The 18839-nt window shown below is 35.2% G+C and overlaps 1 protein-coding gene across 1 annotated transcript in view; it reads left to right on the top strand.

Annotated features, from left to right (window-relative positions):
• Nucleotides 1-18839, top strand: part of PPP1R1A (protein phosphatase 1 regulatory inhibitor subunit 1A) — an 89068-nt gene that overhangs the window by 51492 nt on the left and 18737 nt on the right. The window contains exons 3-4 of the mRNA XM_072406479.1: nt 12981-13018; nt 16884-16947. Coding sequence (XP_072262580.1) covers nt 12981-13018; nt 16884-16947 — 102 coding nt within the window. The remainder of the gene's footprint in view (nt 1-12980; nt 13019-16883; nt 16948-18839) is intronic.

Below are 18839 nucleotides of genomic sequence, written 5' to 3'. Positions count from 1 at the left end.
CTCACATACATAGGATCTTAATAAAAACTGAAATGAGATTAAGATACATGTCTAACCCTCATGTGAGGGAGCTACGCTTATAGTATTAGTAAGGAAGTCCAGAGAGATAAATGTGGTGGTATTTACATTGCAAGAATCTTGCTGCCTACTGTTTAGCTAAAACTTACACATGGATAATAGTCTCTTGTTAAATGTTAAGTGGTGTCTGTTATCACTATAGAATGGCGCAGAATAAAAGCTTGTCAAGTTGTTTAGTACACCTTTCTTGTGCTCTAAGTACCATAGCATAAGTGTTTTATATATAATATTGGGAAAACAATTATGTGGGAATCTGTAGTCAGATTCAGTATGCTTTATATAAAACTGAATTACAACTCATAACAACTAATTTGATTCATCATTCAATTCTATTTCATGTCTGAATCTGATTTATTACAATTGTTTAAGACCAATAAATCAAAGTATGCAGTAAATATTGGGAGGGGGAATTGCCCGATTCTTGAAAATACCTCCACACACAGGCAGGCTTTCTCTCGCAGCACCCACATACATCTGGCACAGTTCCAGGCAGCAGGGAAGTCTCAAGGTGTATTTAGTTTAGCAAGCAAGACCTAACAGCTGTTTCTGCAGAACAGTGCCAGCAAAACATTAGTGGCCAAACAGTGTACCGCAGTCCCTATATTGAACATGCGATCCGAAATAAATGCTGAGAAACTGAAGGATTGGGATTTTCGACTGTCAACCTGTATTTAATTACAAGTTATGCAATGATATATATATATATATATATATATATATATATATATATATTTGTTTTGTTTCATGTGCAGTGTAGAGCCCAGCTCTATTTCCAGGTCTGCTGATGGTAGACCAATGCATACTTACCAATTATGGTAAAAATCCACCCCCACCAATGCGTTTCACATTAAAAAAAATGGATTTGTTACAATAGTGCAACATAAGCGGCATGGGGCAAATCTTTTTTTACTGACTGTATATGCATTACGAATTAAATATCTAGGAGGAATATAGTTAAAACACATTACCTAACAGACACCAGTATACCCACATATGCCATACATCAGTGGGGTTATAGGGTTATTATTAAGACAATATCTTTCTTTTAGGCTTACCTCTAGTAAATGTACCTGTTTGTTCAATTGTACTAATTATGCCTTCTTTTATCTTTGGATAATGAGACCATCTGTTTGCTCATCTTTTGCTCAAGGATGTCTGTGTGGCTGGAAGTCATATATTACATTTTTTTTTTCTTTCTTCTTACAAAGATCTCCACACTTTAAAAAAAATGTTAAATATTCTATGCAAAGGTGTGCTGAGCTGAGAGCTTTTCACTCCATACAAATGGCTAATTAAAGTGCTGGTGAAGAGGAGGGTTAATTGCAGCAGCTGTTTGATCCAACAGAAACCCTCTTCTTCATGGAGATTGTTGCGGAGCGAGCCTGCGGGAAAGGATGTAATATCTCATTCTGCTTGACCTGGTTGGATGGGGGCAGAAATCAATGTTTAGATCAGAGAAATGTTTTCTCTGCAATGATCATTCTTCCTCATGAGATCCTGCTTAGGTATTAAAGCCTTATCCTTTCCTTGTTAAAGAACCAGTATATCTTAGTTTAGTCTGTTGTGGTGTCATGTTGGGAAAACAAAAAGGTGCCCTTTTCATTCCGGCTATATGGAATACAAATTCACCTTTCAGGAGAACGTTGTGATAAATGGCTGGCTATGAAAGGGGTAATATATAAAAAGCTAAATGTTACATAATTCACTTACCCTCTCATACATTTTTACTGTTGCAGGTGCATTGCATTAAATAAATGGTATTATGAAATATATGTATTATATAAATCCCGAATGTTATTAAAAATAAGTCAATACTACTTCCTGTGCATTGTAGGGCATACACATGGGTGAGTTCATTGTCAAGGGAGGGTTGGAGGTGGACCATAGAGAAAACCTGGAGAACAATTGGTCAGTCATATAAAACACTTCAGTCTTTTAAAATGTGTGTGTTAAATGAAGCCTCAAAAATGTTGTCACTTCCTTTTTCTCCATACTTGTTTTTTAAATGAAACAACATGGCAATTTCTTCTTTTTTTTAAAATATTCTTTATATATATATAAAGAAATCACAAAAACATATAAACCATAAATGAAAGCGTTAAATTTCACATATTATATGAAAATAATACAAAGTGAAAAACAGTAACGGTTTTTATAAAAATCAAAACAATATCTAGTAACAAAAAGAGGTATCAGTACCAGCGCACCAATTAAAATTAAACTCCGGAGAGTAAGAAACACTAGTATTAATTGTGAAGCTTACAATATTTGTTTAAAACCAAGACACTGGGGAAGGAGAGAGAAGGGGGGAAAAAAAGAAGGGGGGGCCCACAAACCCAGACGATAACTCAGACAGTTGAGCCTATAAAGAGGAGGGGCCCAGATGTTTTCTGTATTCCTGTGGGAAAGAAAACTCAGACCAATAATACCAGGTGTTAAAGAAACTCCTATGTGTGCCCCTGGCTGAGGAGATAAAGTCTTCTGTTCTGTGGATCTCATGGACTCCCTGGAACCACAGCCACACTGGGGAATTGTTCTGAAAGAGAAAGAAAACAGGATCATTTGGTATGTGTATCTCCGTCATGTCTTGGGTTATTGATCAAACCGTATCCCAAAATGGGTGTAGCAAGGGGCAATCCCAAAAAATATGTATTAAGGTGCCTGTTGCTACTGAGTATCTCCAACACTTATCAGACTCATTTGGGAAATATTGATGCAGTTTACCCGGGGTAAGATATCATCTAGACAATAACTCCTAACTGAATTCCTGGTATCTGCTGCTAGTGGAAGCTTTGTGACACCAAAATAGAATCTGTTCTCCCTGGGCCAAAGTGAGTCTCAGCCCTAAGTCCTCTTCCCAAATTGTAAGGTAAGGGGGGGAGTAGAGCTCGATAAAGGTTCTTGTAGCGAGTTGTAAATCAGAGAAAGAACGTGTCTCGCCACCCCTATTCCCTCGCAGAGCTTCTCAAAAGGTGTGAATGGTCTCTGAAACTAATCACTTGGGTGTAGAGAGCAAAGAAAGTGGAGCAGGTGTATGGATCTCCAGGGGTTCAGTCCCAAAGATTGAAAACTTGGGTCCCCCAAGCTCTACATATGTTGGATTGTTGGATGTGATTAAACAAAGAAAAAATGGGTCCTGCACTCCTGGGGGGAAAAGAGGGTTGTCCGGAGATGGGAATAAAGGGGAGGGTGAGGGTGATAAACCCCATTTGCTTAAGTATCTAAGACACAAATCCAAAGTGCATCCTATTGTAGGGTGCATTTTCATGCCTGGAGTTGGCAATCTGGGGAGCCATGAGGTAAGATGTATTGGTCTGTTCCAGCTCCACCCATTGTTTATTTTGACCAGTCTACCACTCTGGATAGATGTGCAGATATATAATATTTAAAAAAGTTTGTAACTCCCAATCCACCTGCTTAATCTTTCAAATAGCTCCATAAATTAAAGCAATAAAGTGTGAATGGTATATGAAGACAACACATATTATAAATAGAGTGGAGAAGGGTTAGACCCTATTCCGAGTTATGTCCATTTAAGCCCTGGTTAGCTTTACCCCTCTGACTTAAATTTTTATTTCAATATTATTATTGAGAATCTGGACAGAAAAAATAGTCTAACATGCTGAAGATACTCAATATCAAAATTCTACAGTAAGAAACATGAAACATACACCTATACAATACAATATTTACTTATCTGTGGTACAGTTATTTTGATATACTCCAATATAATATAATATTGAGCATGTGCAGTATGATTGAACTATTAGTCCAGTAAAAGGTGAAAGTATTCAAATCCTTTACTATAATCATAATCTCTTGTATTGGAGTGGAGGCCCCTCCTACTAAAATTGTCAGAGAAAAAAATGTCTAAAATCTGGCAATCACAAATAGTTTTTTTTTTATTTTGGTATTGCTCAACTGGTCATCTGGCACTTCTAGCAGTGATATGGCCTGTCTCTTCTGTTCTTGCTAACGCTTGGTCTGCATTTAAATTTGGGGTGCATAATTTATAAAGGTGCACAAAATATTACAATAAAATTGTATACTGAAAGCTATACATTTAGGTATTATTGCACATCATCATCATGGTATCACAGCACAGTTTGTCATGATAATGCTCATTTAAAGGGTGATAAAGCAGACAATGGCGGATACCACCAGAGCATCAAAATGAAGTGTGTCTTTTTCACCACTTGTTCAAATAAAAAATGACTAGTTTTTACCCTTCAATTTATAATGGTCCTATTATCTATGGTATGATCTAGAAATCCATCCTACTGAACAGCTGATTAGGGGCTTCATTTTCAAATAGCAAATGTCTCCTAATATTGAGGAAGTAATCTTTTATCATATCTATTTATATGAATCTCTGAAAATACATGTTACTCACCAATTAATTACCATCACATCTAAAGATTAATTTAGCTGGGCTCATTACTAATTGAAGATTCCATTACTTTCCTGAAATGTATCAGTAGGATCATTAATTAATATTAATGTCTTCGGGGGTTTTGAGAAACATTCACACAGCTCCAAAGAAAAAATCAGATTAATTTTTTTAATTAATACTGAACCTTATTTCACATCATCTTTATCAATCTAAAGACAGTAAAATATGAGGTTTTCTTGATAGACATTGGTCTTTTTTCGGCCTTACTAAATATGTAAGTATGACATCATGGTTTTCAGAAGAAAAGCTGCACTAACTAAAAATTAATTTGTAAATGAACCTGTCCTGTCCACTCCAATAGTGGGTCTATGCCCCAAGAAACATGGTACACCCTGGAATTATTTAAAGATAAGATATATACATACAAGCACCACATAGCGCCTGCACGGTATCATTATTCCTAATTAGTACACCTTGGTTGAATTTAAGCATAATTCCAGGTTATTGGAAAAAACAATAGGGTCTAGGGTAAAAAAAAACAGAAACACTTCCACTAAGTTGCCCTCTACTTTTAAGATAAATGACAGCCAGCATAATTGAACCCACTTTCTATGGGCCCATGCTGTCATAAAGAAATGTCGCATGTCACCCAAAAGCAAGTCATGAGAAATAATTTGCAGAATGAAAAAGAAATCTAAATGCAGAAAGGGGTTGTCAAGCATATTGAAAATAGATTTAAGATTTACATACACTTTTAATGTGCATCATGTATAGCAGTCTGTTTATAGCTTGTTGTAGACTCATAATATATATTGACATTAACTAGCATTGATGTTGTTGCTTTTTTCATTTTTTCCCATGTGCATTCAACATTCGTTTTTATAAAAGTCAATTCCTGCCAGGAAGCACTTTGTAAAAATATTAGGACACTATGTAATTTATTAAATGTTGTGTTTGGCCTTTTAAGCCTTGATTTCTATATCGTCATTGTTCAGTTTACTGGATATTTCTCTAATTAGTACACGGCTTGAATAATATATCTTTATAAGGTTGATTTTTTTTTAAGATTGATGCCATCATAGAGAATTTAAAAGTCTACTATTACAGTTAGGATAATTACTGAGTCAGAAAAATATAGTAGTTCAACAACTAATTTAAAACATTGGCATTGGCAGTACATTGGGAGGAGAGTCTTTTAAAGGCACACAGCAAACTTTTACCAGCACTCTACCTATTACCCAAGATTACCCAAAGAGGCTGATTACCACATTATGGCACATTGGTTTGTTATATTTCGGACATGCAGAGCTGGGCTTTTATTGTGCATGCACCATAGAGAACATTGGACTTAACCACATAAAAGCTCACTCTCTATGAACCATTTATTTGTCACTAATGACAATGTAATGTTTGTTTGTGAAGTGGTCAGGCACATAAATCATGTCATTCTGTTTTATAATATACGCCACTTTGTATATTTGTATGTTTCCCTGCTTTCAATATCACACTGGGATTTTTTGTTCCTTTTTTAGATGTTAATGACAATTTCTTGAATTTCTCCTTAGTTAATTGCAACATACACCTAATATCCTAATGCAGTGTAAGTTTAATTACATTTATTTTCTGCCAAAGCATAATTAATATATATAGTTGACTACAAAAATAAGTACACAAATCAGACTCAGAAATTGAGCGATACAGGAGAGATAGAAACAAATAAGGAAGGAAAGTACACAGCATAAAAAAGATAAATGAAGTAAACTTTTGTACTGCCTTTTAGATAGATTTGTTTTTGACTCTGGCAAACCAAATAGCTTGTGGGTAGCACACAAATTTAAAATTAATTTTATAATAAATGATCACAAGAGAGAGAAATTCTAAACTCTGTAAATTACCACTTGATACTCTGCAAGTACCCCAGAAGGGTCAGTGTGAATTAAAGTTCACATTTCCTCTCCACTTCAATATACAGGCACCTCAAAGAAATATTCTGACTTAGTTCCACTTTTCCTGGGTGCCTGCACTATTCAGAAGCATGCTGTGCTTAGTTTACCACTGTGATACTTTAATACATGGTGAGCAAGAGAAAATCTTCTATTTGCTAAGTAAACAAACCAGGAAGCCTGACAGATGAACTGACTGCAATTAACACAATGCTTTTTTCTCACTTCTGGACCTCTCCCTCTGGACAAGGTCTGACCTAACCATGCATAATGGCTCTTATCAACATTAATGTATCGTGAAATAGGGAAATTATGTTTTTTACTTACAAGACATTACTTTGGAAGCCAGGTAGGGTAACTTTAGGGTCAAGAAGAATATGGAAGAAAGATTTTTATTGTATACCAGACTGGTGAAGGTTTACATACAGTTTTCAATTCTGACTTACCTGCATCCATGTTACAAATAAAGACTATCTATAACTATTTATATTTTCCCAAAAGTAATACAAAAGCTTGTACTGATAGATTGATATCTGAATTAGTAATAGACTGCCTTGGGGTTAAATCTTGCTTCATATAATAATCTGATGCCTAATGCACTAATCCAAATGAGAAATTTAGAATGTAAATCAGACAAGTACATAAGGATTACTATAAGACCTTGCAGTTCTGTGGTTACTTACAAAGATCTCTCTTTACCAGCTGGTCAGGTCAAACGTCTGACAATGAACAGCATAGAAAATAATGGACCAGAGACAAGAACAACCTTGCCTGACCTATATTGTCTTGTTCTCTTTGTCTAGCTCAGGTTGTTTGGGTTTGTCTTCATACTTTCATTCTAATTATGCAGTAGGGGAAAGCAGTATGGTGATATGATGTCTGCAAAATATTTAATTAGATCTATTTCCATATTTTTCACCTTGTTCAGAAAACATTTCCCTTCTGCATCTGTCAATTAAACTAAATCAACCAGTATATCATATTGACTGGAGGAATCTGATATTGGCAGTACCACATGTCAGAAATACACATGAGATGGAGAGTTGGCCTAATGACATTGCACCTGCTTGTCTTGTAGCCATCAGCAAGCGCGGGCAATTTATACAGGGATTTAATCATGACTAATTGCTGGATCTTTTCAGGAAAGCAGCCAATCAAATTTGGCTGTCATCTACCGCGCACCTGTGGCCTTTGATGGTACACACCAGTCTTTAAAAAATAGATGTGATTAAACATTGAACAGTCCTGTTATTTTATTTTTTGTTCCTAAAGGAATCTTCTATGTGTACAAGAAGATTTCAGTTTTAGAAACAGGATGAAAAAATGTTTAACATAACATATGTCTCATGTCATTTTGGAGTAATCTACTATGGCAAGTGTTTTTGTTTTTTTATGTGATAACCTTACAAAATAATAAAGTCTTAGCTCAACAGGGAAAGAGATAAGATTTATTTGCATATCTAATAAGCCTATTGCCCCTATTTTGGAACACATAGCAAAACCAATTACACCAAAATCTTCTACTAAACACGCATTATATAATATTGTGAAAGATTTTCTCAGCAACAACATACTATACATACTGGGCTACTCATACTATTAAAAAGGACAACTGTCCTTAAATTAGAATGTTTGTTTAGTGGACAGGCAGTAAGGGACCTACAGGGGGTGTTTCATCATTAAAATAGGGTGATATCACCAAATTTCTATTATAATATAACAATAGCGGTTGGTTAGACTGGTACAATGCAGTATGAAAGAGGAATTGTAAGGCGCAGATACTCCATGCTCCCTATATCACTTACTAGTTTTAATTTTGTTATGGTAATGTTAGGAGAGTGAATTTTATAAAACTATAGATCATATATAGATAAAAAAAAAAAAAGTTTACATGAGAAAGGCTTCCTTGACTTCCCAAGGCTAGCTACATATTTATAGTGAGTGTGGGGTAGGAGAAAAGAGACAAGCTGTAGCTACAAATAGATCACCCCTGGGATCCCGCATATAAATGCATACTTTAAGTTTGAAGACATGAAGTTTCTGGGTGCAGAGGGGAGCACAAAGTACTTTAATACTAAAGCCCTGGAAAGACAAGGATGAAATAAGGATCAAAGGTAAGACATTTGGGGCTGTTTCTCCCCGTCCTCCCACCACATGTACTTGGTTTTCCCAATAGAATTATATCCTAAAATACACATTCCTTTTTTACTGCTGCCTATTTACTTGACTTACATTCCACAATAATCACATATAGAAAAACCTTCTATATCCTATCTGCTAGTACAGATAAAACTTTGTGCAAAAGTAATTACCTTGCAAGAAGTGAATTAGGGGGACCTGTTGCCCCACCATCACCACCACCAAACCATAAGTACATAACCGTACGTTACCTAGGCATTTAAGGAAAACCCTTTAACAAAGCATAGTATAGAAACACATGATGTAAGTATGCCAGATAAAGTCTTTCTCACCTCATTCAAAAGAGACAATTTGTAGCTTCTGAAGCTATACTATACTTGCCAGAAACTGGTCAGAGAAAAGTATCCCTGGTACTGGCAAATGAACAGTGCTATATGCCTCAATAAATTGCTTTATTGAACTGACAGCCATATACACTGTAGAATAATGGGGCTGAGAGTGGGTATTCAATAAATATATATCTGTGCAGGCCCAGAGATAGGATAGGAGCAAAGTCAACAGTTGTTATTATTATTAACATTATTATTATTATTATTATTATTATTAATAATAATAAACAGGATTTATATAGCGCCAACATATTATGCAGTGCTGTACATTAAATAGGGGTTGCAAATGACAGACAGTGATACAGGAGGAGAGGACCCTGCCCCGAAGAGCTTACAATCTAGTGGACAGTTGTATAGACATTGAGGATAAGAAGTACAACTTCCATTTCAATGCCACAATTATAGCTATATTCTGTTTAGTCTGTAAAAAGCCTGTGTAGCCTTCTTTCGTGTAGACTTTTGTACATGCAGTCAAGAGTAATGCAGCTTGAGCCAGCTGTATGGAAATGGTGAAGTCATATTAGAGAATAACTCACTAAAGCAAAAACTGTAAGTTTAGTCCACTGAGGTGTATACGTATAATACAAGACCAGGTAACCAATCTGTTAGGTCAGTAAAACAGGCCAAAATGTTTCCCAAGTGGGTAAGGAATACGCCATTTCAGTAGGTGCCCTGGTTGCATCAATATCTGTGACAAGCCATTTAAGCAGAAGGGATTTTCTTGTTATCTCTTTGTAGACCACAATGGAGTATTAAAACAGGCAAGATATTGATGCAAAATATTCAGTCTCACTCTAGTCAGTGAATCAAGAAAAAAGTCGATAACTAAGGGCTTCAGGTCGGAGAGTTTAGGCAAAGTGCAGTTGGTTCCAGTAGTCTTTGAATCTCAGGCATGCCATGTTCAACGGGCCCAGCAGTGGAGTAGATGCAAGGTATTTGAAGATTTCATCCTGATTTATAAGGATGTTACACAGGCCAGCCAAGTGTAGTAAAAAAATAAACTATAAACTCATGCATGGTCATGTGGCTCCATGCAAACTACAAGGAACATGCAAGAATTTTCTTTAGTGACTGGTTTGTAGTAAGACAAGACAATATTCACTTGCCTTAGTATAAGTGGAAAGAAATATTTAAGCAAAGAATACCAGATCTGTGACTTGCAGTGTCTAGAAAGGGGGTATGTATAATACCCAAAGAAAGAAAATTTTACTTTGAAAGGGTAGCTTTTATCCTGTGGAAAAAACATGCATATCAGGATTTTTTACATACTTGTGCCAGCATAGCAACTTCAAAAGCACTAAGATTAGGAGGTCAATATCTGAGTCCAGTCTCCCAATGCTGACAATCTTCTTTTTAAAAGAATATATCTTTTAGAAGAAGGTCAGCAATGGGAATCCACATATTTTCTCATGACAGTTTGTTAGATCTGTAATATGACTTTTAGAAAGTATCTGCCAATAAATTAAATCCATTTTCGCTGTCCACCAGCGGATGTACTGTACATAAGATGTTCTGTGCATTGGCACATCATGCTGTTCTCTTTGATAGATTGATGTGCCCCTAAGTCTTGATGCCTCCGTTGTTGTGATGGGCTTATTATACTTGGCATCTTACTGCTACAGATGGAGCTTTGTATTCAGTGAAAAGTGGGATTTCTCCTATAAAGGGATTAGATTAATCGCAGTCTGATATCCTTAGATCTAGCTCAAACCAACTGCTCTAGACTGATTGTTTATAGCAATGGGGATGTTCTAGCAAAATGGTGTTATTAAACTCTTGCATGTGCATTTGTGCTTTGCAGTAAAATTCAATACAATAAAATCAGATTGTTTACTACAAATATTAAACCTGTATTAGTATTTTAATACCTAATCTCATTACATTCAAATAGAATGAAGACTATGGGAAAAGTTGCACCTGAATACAGTTGCTGTTTCCTAATAGTGAAATAATAGTAGAGTACAAAAATAAACAACACGCGATGTACAAGGTTTAAACACAAAAGTTACTAATGCCAACCCCAGTAGCCTAATACATGAAAAAATTTGGCATATCTCAATCAAAGTTTACTTAAATCATAACCAAATACAATCATAATATAGTAACACATAAATACAAGGTTTGTAAAGAGCTAGCCTAGAGCTTGCTTGCTAAAATGAACAGCTGCTTACTGACAAGTCATGGGGTCCATCAATATTGAACCTAATGAAGTTAAATACAGTTCACATATTAGACTAATAGCTAGCTCTAGACCAGTGTTTTTCAATCTTTTTTGAGCCATGGCACATTTTTCACATTTAAAAAAATCCTGCAGCACACCACAAATCAAAAATGTTACAAAATGACACACTGTAGCTAATTCTCTTGTATCTCAGAATAAACAAGACAATTAAGCTACCTACTGCCACCCACTGACATGGAAGAGTATTAAATAACTTTGCCAGTCACTACAGACCAGACACTCGACAATAGTAATCGGATAATTTCCCAAAGTAAACCTGAAGATCCCTCATTGCACACTAGTGTGCCGCAGCACAGTGGTTGAACATTACTGCTCTAGACAATGAGCAACTGACTAATAATGCGTATAGAAACTATTGGGTAACTTCCTGGGTTCCAGTAAGAAGTGGGTTTAAATGTTAACCCCCGTCTCAAATGTGGTACCCAACGTGTTTCTCCCAAAAAGGCTTCCTCAGGGGTATAGGCACACTTGTGAAAGCTCGTTAAAGCAAATACTGGAGACAATCTAGGGTAATACCAGTGACAGTACAATAATAAATGGTAATATTGTAAACAGTGTCAAGAGTATCATGCGATCAACAACAATAGTAGAATCATCCTAGTATTAGCTTTGTTTGTAGATGCTATAAAACGTCTATATCAAAAGGTACACCCAAAATATTAGTAATAAACAAAAATGAAACAAACAATGTAAAGGAATATTCCCAGTATGTAAGAGAATAGTAATGTAAATGAAGGTAATTAATTGTTTGTTATTGACCCCATTTTAAAAGGTCTGATATAGAAAATTCTCTAGGTAACAACAAGCAAAGTACTATTCTATTGTCAGTAAGCAGCTGTTCATTGCAGCAAGTGTGCTCTAGGCCAGCTCCTTGCAAACCTTGTATATATTATGTGTTACTGTGTTATAATTGTAGTTAGTTATGAGATAGGATTGAGATATGCCACAAAACCCCACTTTCTACCTCTAAGGTTTTTCATTAAATATTAGTAGTTAAATGAATTGTAATTGTAAGGGTCTGTGTAGATCCTGTAGAGTCCTGTCTGAAAATGTATTTTACAATTGAATCTAACACATGCATTTAAACCAGGAAATACAATACAATGCAAATTCTTCTCAGTAGGGCCTCCTGAATGGGGCTATGCACCTCAAATGGAAAAAAAATAATTCTGTCTACATTATGTTCTCTGTTTCCATTCTGATATGGGAAAGCATGCTTCAATCCATGTTTGAACTTGGATGAAGGTGTCGATGCATGTGGCCGTCCATGCCAGATTCAGATCAGTGTAGTTATTTACCAGACATAAGTTGAGTTGATGCAATTTAATACCAATATAAATAGTTAAATAAAGAGAGAATATTTTAAAAAGAGGGAACAAGAGGCAAATGCAACATTCATAATTAACACTTACCTAACCCCAACCTTAGTGTTGGTATAATGACTGTTAGAGAAGTGTCTCTTCATTTAGCCTTTACATCTGTTTGGTACATATAGACTTATCTCAATGTTACCTAACAAATCATAAATAAGAAACAAGGGGCGATTTTCTTATGTTTTTTTATTTTTTTTAGCCTTAAGTGTAAGTGTAAGTGTAGCCTTTTTCTCAATCAATATCAGTGTAGACCTCTCAAAGTCAACTTGCACAATCATATGTGTTCTATCCATGCCTAGATTATTAATACCAAAATGTCAGATGTTAAATATAACTATATTATTAACTATATATAACTATAATAATTAATATTAATATATAAACGTTATATGTCATTGACTCTTTTTTTTGTTTTACCAACAGAAATTGATGAAGAACGGACCCCAAATCCTTTACAGAAGGTATGATAATAGTGAACAATTCTGTCCTCATGAGGATAAAAATGTGAAATAAATAAAATGAAATGCTTTTTAGAATGAAGTTGCTAAGGGTCATTTCATTACCCTTAGAATAAATTACTTCAGGGGTAACCTAATTTATTCTATATTGCACATTTCCCATAAGCAGACATTCACTTACTAACTGCCATCCAGTGGCATAACTAGGGCCCAAGGCACATAACCTGTCAGGAATTTAAAAGTAAGCAAATAATTCCTGCATCACAGACATACTTTGCAATAATTTGTGTTTTAATACCCAATAACACACGATTAATGGTGTTGTGTGTTGTAGTACCACTTCTTCAGACCTTACAATCCGCCCCACCAAAATATGGTGTGAAGTATTAAAAAAATACAGAAGAATAGAACAGGCTTTGGTGTATTGTGATGCACTGGCAACTGATTTAAATGTTTTTCTTTTTACTAATTTACTAATTAGAGGGAGTGTTTATCAATTAGTGTACCACATCCCTAGATCAAATTTTAGGTTTTAAAAGGTTTTTTAGGTACTATAAACATTTTTTACACACAACCTACAATTTACCTTTATTATTTATTATTGATCCTCAATAAAAACAATATACTTTGCATACTTTAGGACATTTTTAAAATAAAAAACATTATTTTTTTCCTCAAATTACTTTTCTTATATTTACAAAGTTTTCTGACATTAGAATAGAAGATGGTCAATAGGTTTGATGAAGATCTTATAGCAAAATATAGCAACCTTTTTCAAGAAATTGGTGGTCATTGGTGGGAATGGCATCCCTAAAGTAAAAGCTTGTATATTTTGAGAGAAAAAAAAAATCTGAATTTAGAGGCATTTTCCTATTTCTATAGTTCGGTGAAAGGTGTATCTTAATGCTAAATTCTGGCCATTTAGGGCCAATAAGGAAACTACTGTCAAAAAAGATATATTAGGCTGGGTATTGCCTTGGGGAACATGTAGCAAAGAAAAACAATTACCGTATTTTTCGGACTATAAGACGCTCCGGCCTATAAGACGCACCCAATTTTAAAGGAGAAAAACCTAAAAAAAAAAGATTCTGAACAAAATACTAAAAAATCACTCTGTGTCAATGTATCGCCTTCTAATCACTCTGACACAGAGTGATCAGAAGGGGATACATTGACACAGAGTGATTAGAAGGGGATACATTGACACAATGTATCCCCTTCTGATCACCCTGTGCCAAAAAATCATACTCACCCGATACCGCGATCCCGCGATGCTGTGGGCTTCGCCCTTGCGATCCCGTAAGCAGGCTGATCCAGCCTGCTTATGAGATCGCGGGGGTACGCGTGTCGGCTTCTCCTCGCTCAGAGGAGGAGGAGGGGACACGCGCTGCAGCCGGGAGGAGAGCGAGGAGAAGAAGAAGCCCACAGCATCGCGGGATCGCGGTATCGGGTGAGTATGATTTTTTTTAATTACCGGTATATTTAACATGTATTCGGTGTATAAGACGCACCCACTTTTCCCCCCCAGTTTTGGGGAAGAAAAAGTGCGTCTTATAGTCCGAAAAATACGGTATTTAAACAATACTGTGCACCAGCAGAGGTTCTTTTCATGTGGATTTGAGGGCAACATTGAAGATACACAAATTCCCCAAAGAGCTAGATATCAGAATTACAGAGGAACTAAAGTCCCACTTTAAAAAAATGTGACTTTATTGCAGAAAGGGTCAGGCAAAGTACAGCTTCTTAACTACCCTCTTCCTATGCACTCTGTCACCTTTATTAATTAGCATTCTAACATAAACCCCATTTTAAAAATATATAAATATATATATATATATATATATATATACACATAACCCCTATATGTACATCACATGACCAATATGTGTCCATTATGATCTTCAATTCTAACGCAGTTGCTTTTTTAATACCTAATAGGACAAGCAAAATGCTTGTTTCCCTATCTGAGTCATGGCTGTGGACCCTGGTAGTCCCTAAGCCTAGTCACGTGGCATTATGTGGGATAAAATTGCTGCATGCTGTAGTACTGAAACCAATGTATCACAGCCTACAGAGAAACCCACAGCTTAACGACTGTACCCCAGAGAATTGCCGTGCATGGCGTGATTTGTATTCGGTGCAGGATAAAATGACAGTTTACTGATTTACGTACTTCTGAGATTTAGAATTTAACACTAGGTAAGTGCCCAAGAGAATTACTCGTCTGCAAGCTAAAAAATGGTATAATCCTAATATATCAGCATGATAGCTTATGCATTTTCTTCAGCTTTCTCCCACTGGTCAAGAAATAAGATGTCCAAATAAAAATAACATGTTCTGGTATTGAGCCTTTCAGTTAAGAATTGCCAGAATTGATGATTAAGTCAAAGCTGACCGATCATGCTGAGAGGAGATCAGTGATTTGATGTTAGAGGCTGCTGCATTTTGCACATCATCACTTGACTGAAAAGTCCATTGTAAGGGTTTAATAAACAACTCCTGCTAGTGCACAATAAATTCTTTATTATATTAATTAATGTGAAGGATCAATAATAATTATTACTTTGTTTTTGTTCCAAGTATTTTTTATTTCTATTTTGGAAACTGAAACATTACATTTAATCATTTAATCAGTCAATTTTTTGTATGGAAGTCAGTCAACAAATTATGTTTGTAAGTGACAGATTTTCTAATACAATCTAAAATGGAAGTCAATGAATACCGGAACATTTATTTATTAATTTTATTTTTACCAGTCTTTTTTTTGTGTTTATATCTAAAGTGCAAAGAATACTACGAATGTAAAAAAAAAAAAAAAAAAAAATATTAATTATATGCATATATAAGAGTTAGTAGGTCCGTATACAATATAAGTATCATTTTCGGTTGATGAGATAATTTACCCCTTGCCTTCAGGTATCTATATATCAGAGTTTAGCACTTTGATCACCCTGAAGAAATTTGCAAATCAGTCTCCTTGCCATTGAGTTTCACACCCCATGCTAAAAAATAGAAACCATCAACTTTTTTGCTGCATTTTATGTAGTGCAGAAAAGGTTAACAAAACATAGAAGGAATATTGAGAAGTCTTAGTACTTGGGTAGAGCAGGTCACTGGGTAAGCATTTAATTAATCTTATGTATTTCTTCCAGTTCAAAAATCATATGGTAGGTTGGAGGCTAATTGCAAATTGCAGTTTGTTTAACAAAAGCTTGGTTGTTCTGTATCAATAATTTTTTGTTGCTCTAAAAGATGCCAATAGGATGTTCTCGCAAACATTCTTTGAAATTGGTTGAACGTTCTTTTGTTGGTGTTAGAGGAGTGCTCCTAAAGTACCACAAATTCGATGCTTTATTTCAACATTCATGCTCTAAAAACATTTGATCCTTTAAATGGAAAATTCATCCTCTATAGATGTCGGTGGGTTGCAGCAAAACTATGGATTTGTTGAATTTCAAAGTATGTTGACATCATCAAGAACATCATTCAACCAAACCTTTACAAACTAAACTATGGCATGTTGGGTTAAATAATGAAAAAAAAACCCTTTCGTACAGACAAAGGTGTTATTTGTGACCCGTATAGCAAAATGTTTATACCTCATAATGTATATTGGCATATACGTGCGCACAACGCATACCACCATCATACGTGGTAACCCTAGTTTGTCAGTGAAAGATTAATAAATAGAAATCAAGAAAGATTCTCAAAAGGTTAAGGAGAAAAAATGACTGGATACTAAGTTATTGATAGAATTTACCTACGTGGTGAGGATTTCAATTATGTAGGCAACATTTATACTCTATTTTCTTTTTTTTTTTGCTGCAAAAGTTATATGTGACACTAAAACACCATCTTTCTCTTACAGTCCACATTATCTATGTCTCCACATCAAAGGAAAAAAGTGTCACGTACAACACCTACAATGAAAGGTACCAAACCACTCTCTTAATGATACTCTACTTGAGGTGTATTTGTTCTTTTTGCTGGTCATTTTATACTGGCATGATGTTATGCGAATCTGATGTTTGTCACAAGTGTCTCTAATTGACAATTTTACAATGTGAGTGAGGTAACAGTGGCTACTGCAAACAAGACCATAGAAACCATAGAAATCTAACAAAAGCTTTTATGTGCACATTGAATTTATAAAGATATAGATGCTCTTTATGTGTCTACATTTTAGTATTGATCCCTCACAGAAGGAATCTGCAGGCAGTCTGTTCCTGATCTATTAGGTCTCCACACCTCACTGTAATCTGCCTTTTGTCATCCCGGTCACAACTGGTTCAAAATAAAGGATAATATAGTATCAGTTTTGAAATTGATGGAATTCAAATTTAGAACTCTGCAAGGGTGATGGCTTAGCATATAATACTCAAGATTTCTTCTCCATGATAATATTGTACCTGGCGAATCCATCAAGTCTTGCTTGGTGAAACTATTTGTTACAAAGAGCCATTCTTTTGCAATACTCCAAACAAGGATTTATGATCACTAATAATACTTTATATGTCATTTCTTAAAGATCTCTGGTGGCAAAAGCAAAGGCCTCATTGATGTGACTATTTTCTTTATTTTTTTCTTCCAGTTCATGAAGCTTTAAACATTTAGGGACCAACCTCAATACATTTAAATGGTGTGAAAAGGCCCACCGTGAGTGATTTTGTATTTCAGGAAAGAATGATACGAGTTAGGAAGTACAATGAAAGCATTTAGTTCTTTTTTTTTTGTTTAGAGGAACATCTTTCAGTTTTGCATTTATTGGTTGAATTCACTCTTCATCGTCTTTGTATCCTAGAAACACAGCACTGTTTAACATGTAATATAAACCCTAAGTTTAGCTGACATTTATAATGTAATATTTCTTTTACCTTTTTTTTTCCTTTGTTACACCAGATATGCTCATCTCTTCCAGGCTTATTTCAACCACTTACATTTTTAATACCTGTGCTCCAGCAATGGCTGCAGTTATTTCTAAAGGCATGATATCTTAAGGTCTATATCCATGGACCCTGTCCAATATTGTGTGTTGAAATGGCTGCTTGAGTTTCTATAGGTGACAAATCAGTAGTACAGATGAGACAGAAAGAGTTTTATCATTAATAAGTAGGAAGTGCTTGAACAAGCATCTCCATGGCAAGATCACACAGTATTATCTTAATAAAAGCTGTAAATTAAGAAAAATATTAAAAATAACTTTACTTTTAATAATTACTTTGCAAGGTAAAGGGTGACAACTCTGAAACATAACTGAGAGATAGAGCATTATCCTCCTATATCATAAAGTGCCTAAATATATATATTGCTGCTAATTTGAAAATGTTCAGAATGGCTTTATACATTACAATAACATGTTATAGCCAATCTAAAATATTAATAATTGGATTTGCATATAATTTAGGAAAACATTAGGTCTCTGCAGTATTTTTTCAGCCATTCAGTTAATGTTTAAATTAATTATGTTTTAAATAAAACTGCGTCATAATACAACACTAAAGCTGAAAGACCTGAAAGAATGTCATCCATCAGTCTTTGAAACAATCCTGGTACAAGGCACATGCCAAGCGAATAGCTTTTAATGCCCCATGTGAATTATTACTGTTTGTGGATCTGCAGCAGTATTATCTGCACATGGTTGTTGATGGTATGGTTGTGTAAAGATCAGTTTAGCAAATACTTTGGCTATTCATATTAGCTTGGCAGGAGGAATCTGGCATGAATATTCTTGGGAAGCTTTATTTAAGGTGCATTTGTACTCAGAATAACATCTTTGTTCAGTTTAGAAATGGTAAAATAGGTGAAGCTCATGTTGGGTGGAAAG

This window comes from Pyxicephalus adspersus, chromosome 1, assembly GCF_032062135.1.
Source record: "Pyxicephalus adspersus chromosome 1, UCB_Pads_2.0, whole genome shotgun sequence".
In the NCBI taxonomy this organism is placed as follows: Eukaryota; Metazoa; Chordata; class Amphibia; order Anura; family Pyxicephalidae; genus Pyxicephalus; species Pyxicephalus adspersus.
The sequence above is the reverse complement of the archived record's forward strand: the minus strand, read 5'-3'. Positions and strand labels throughout refer to the sequence as shown.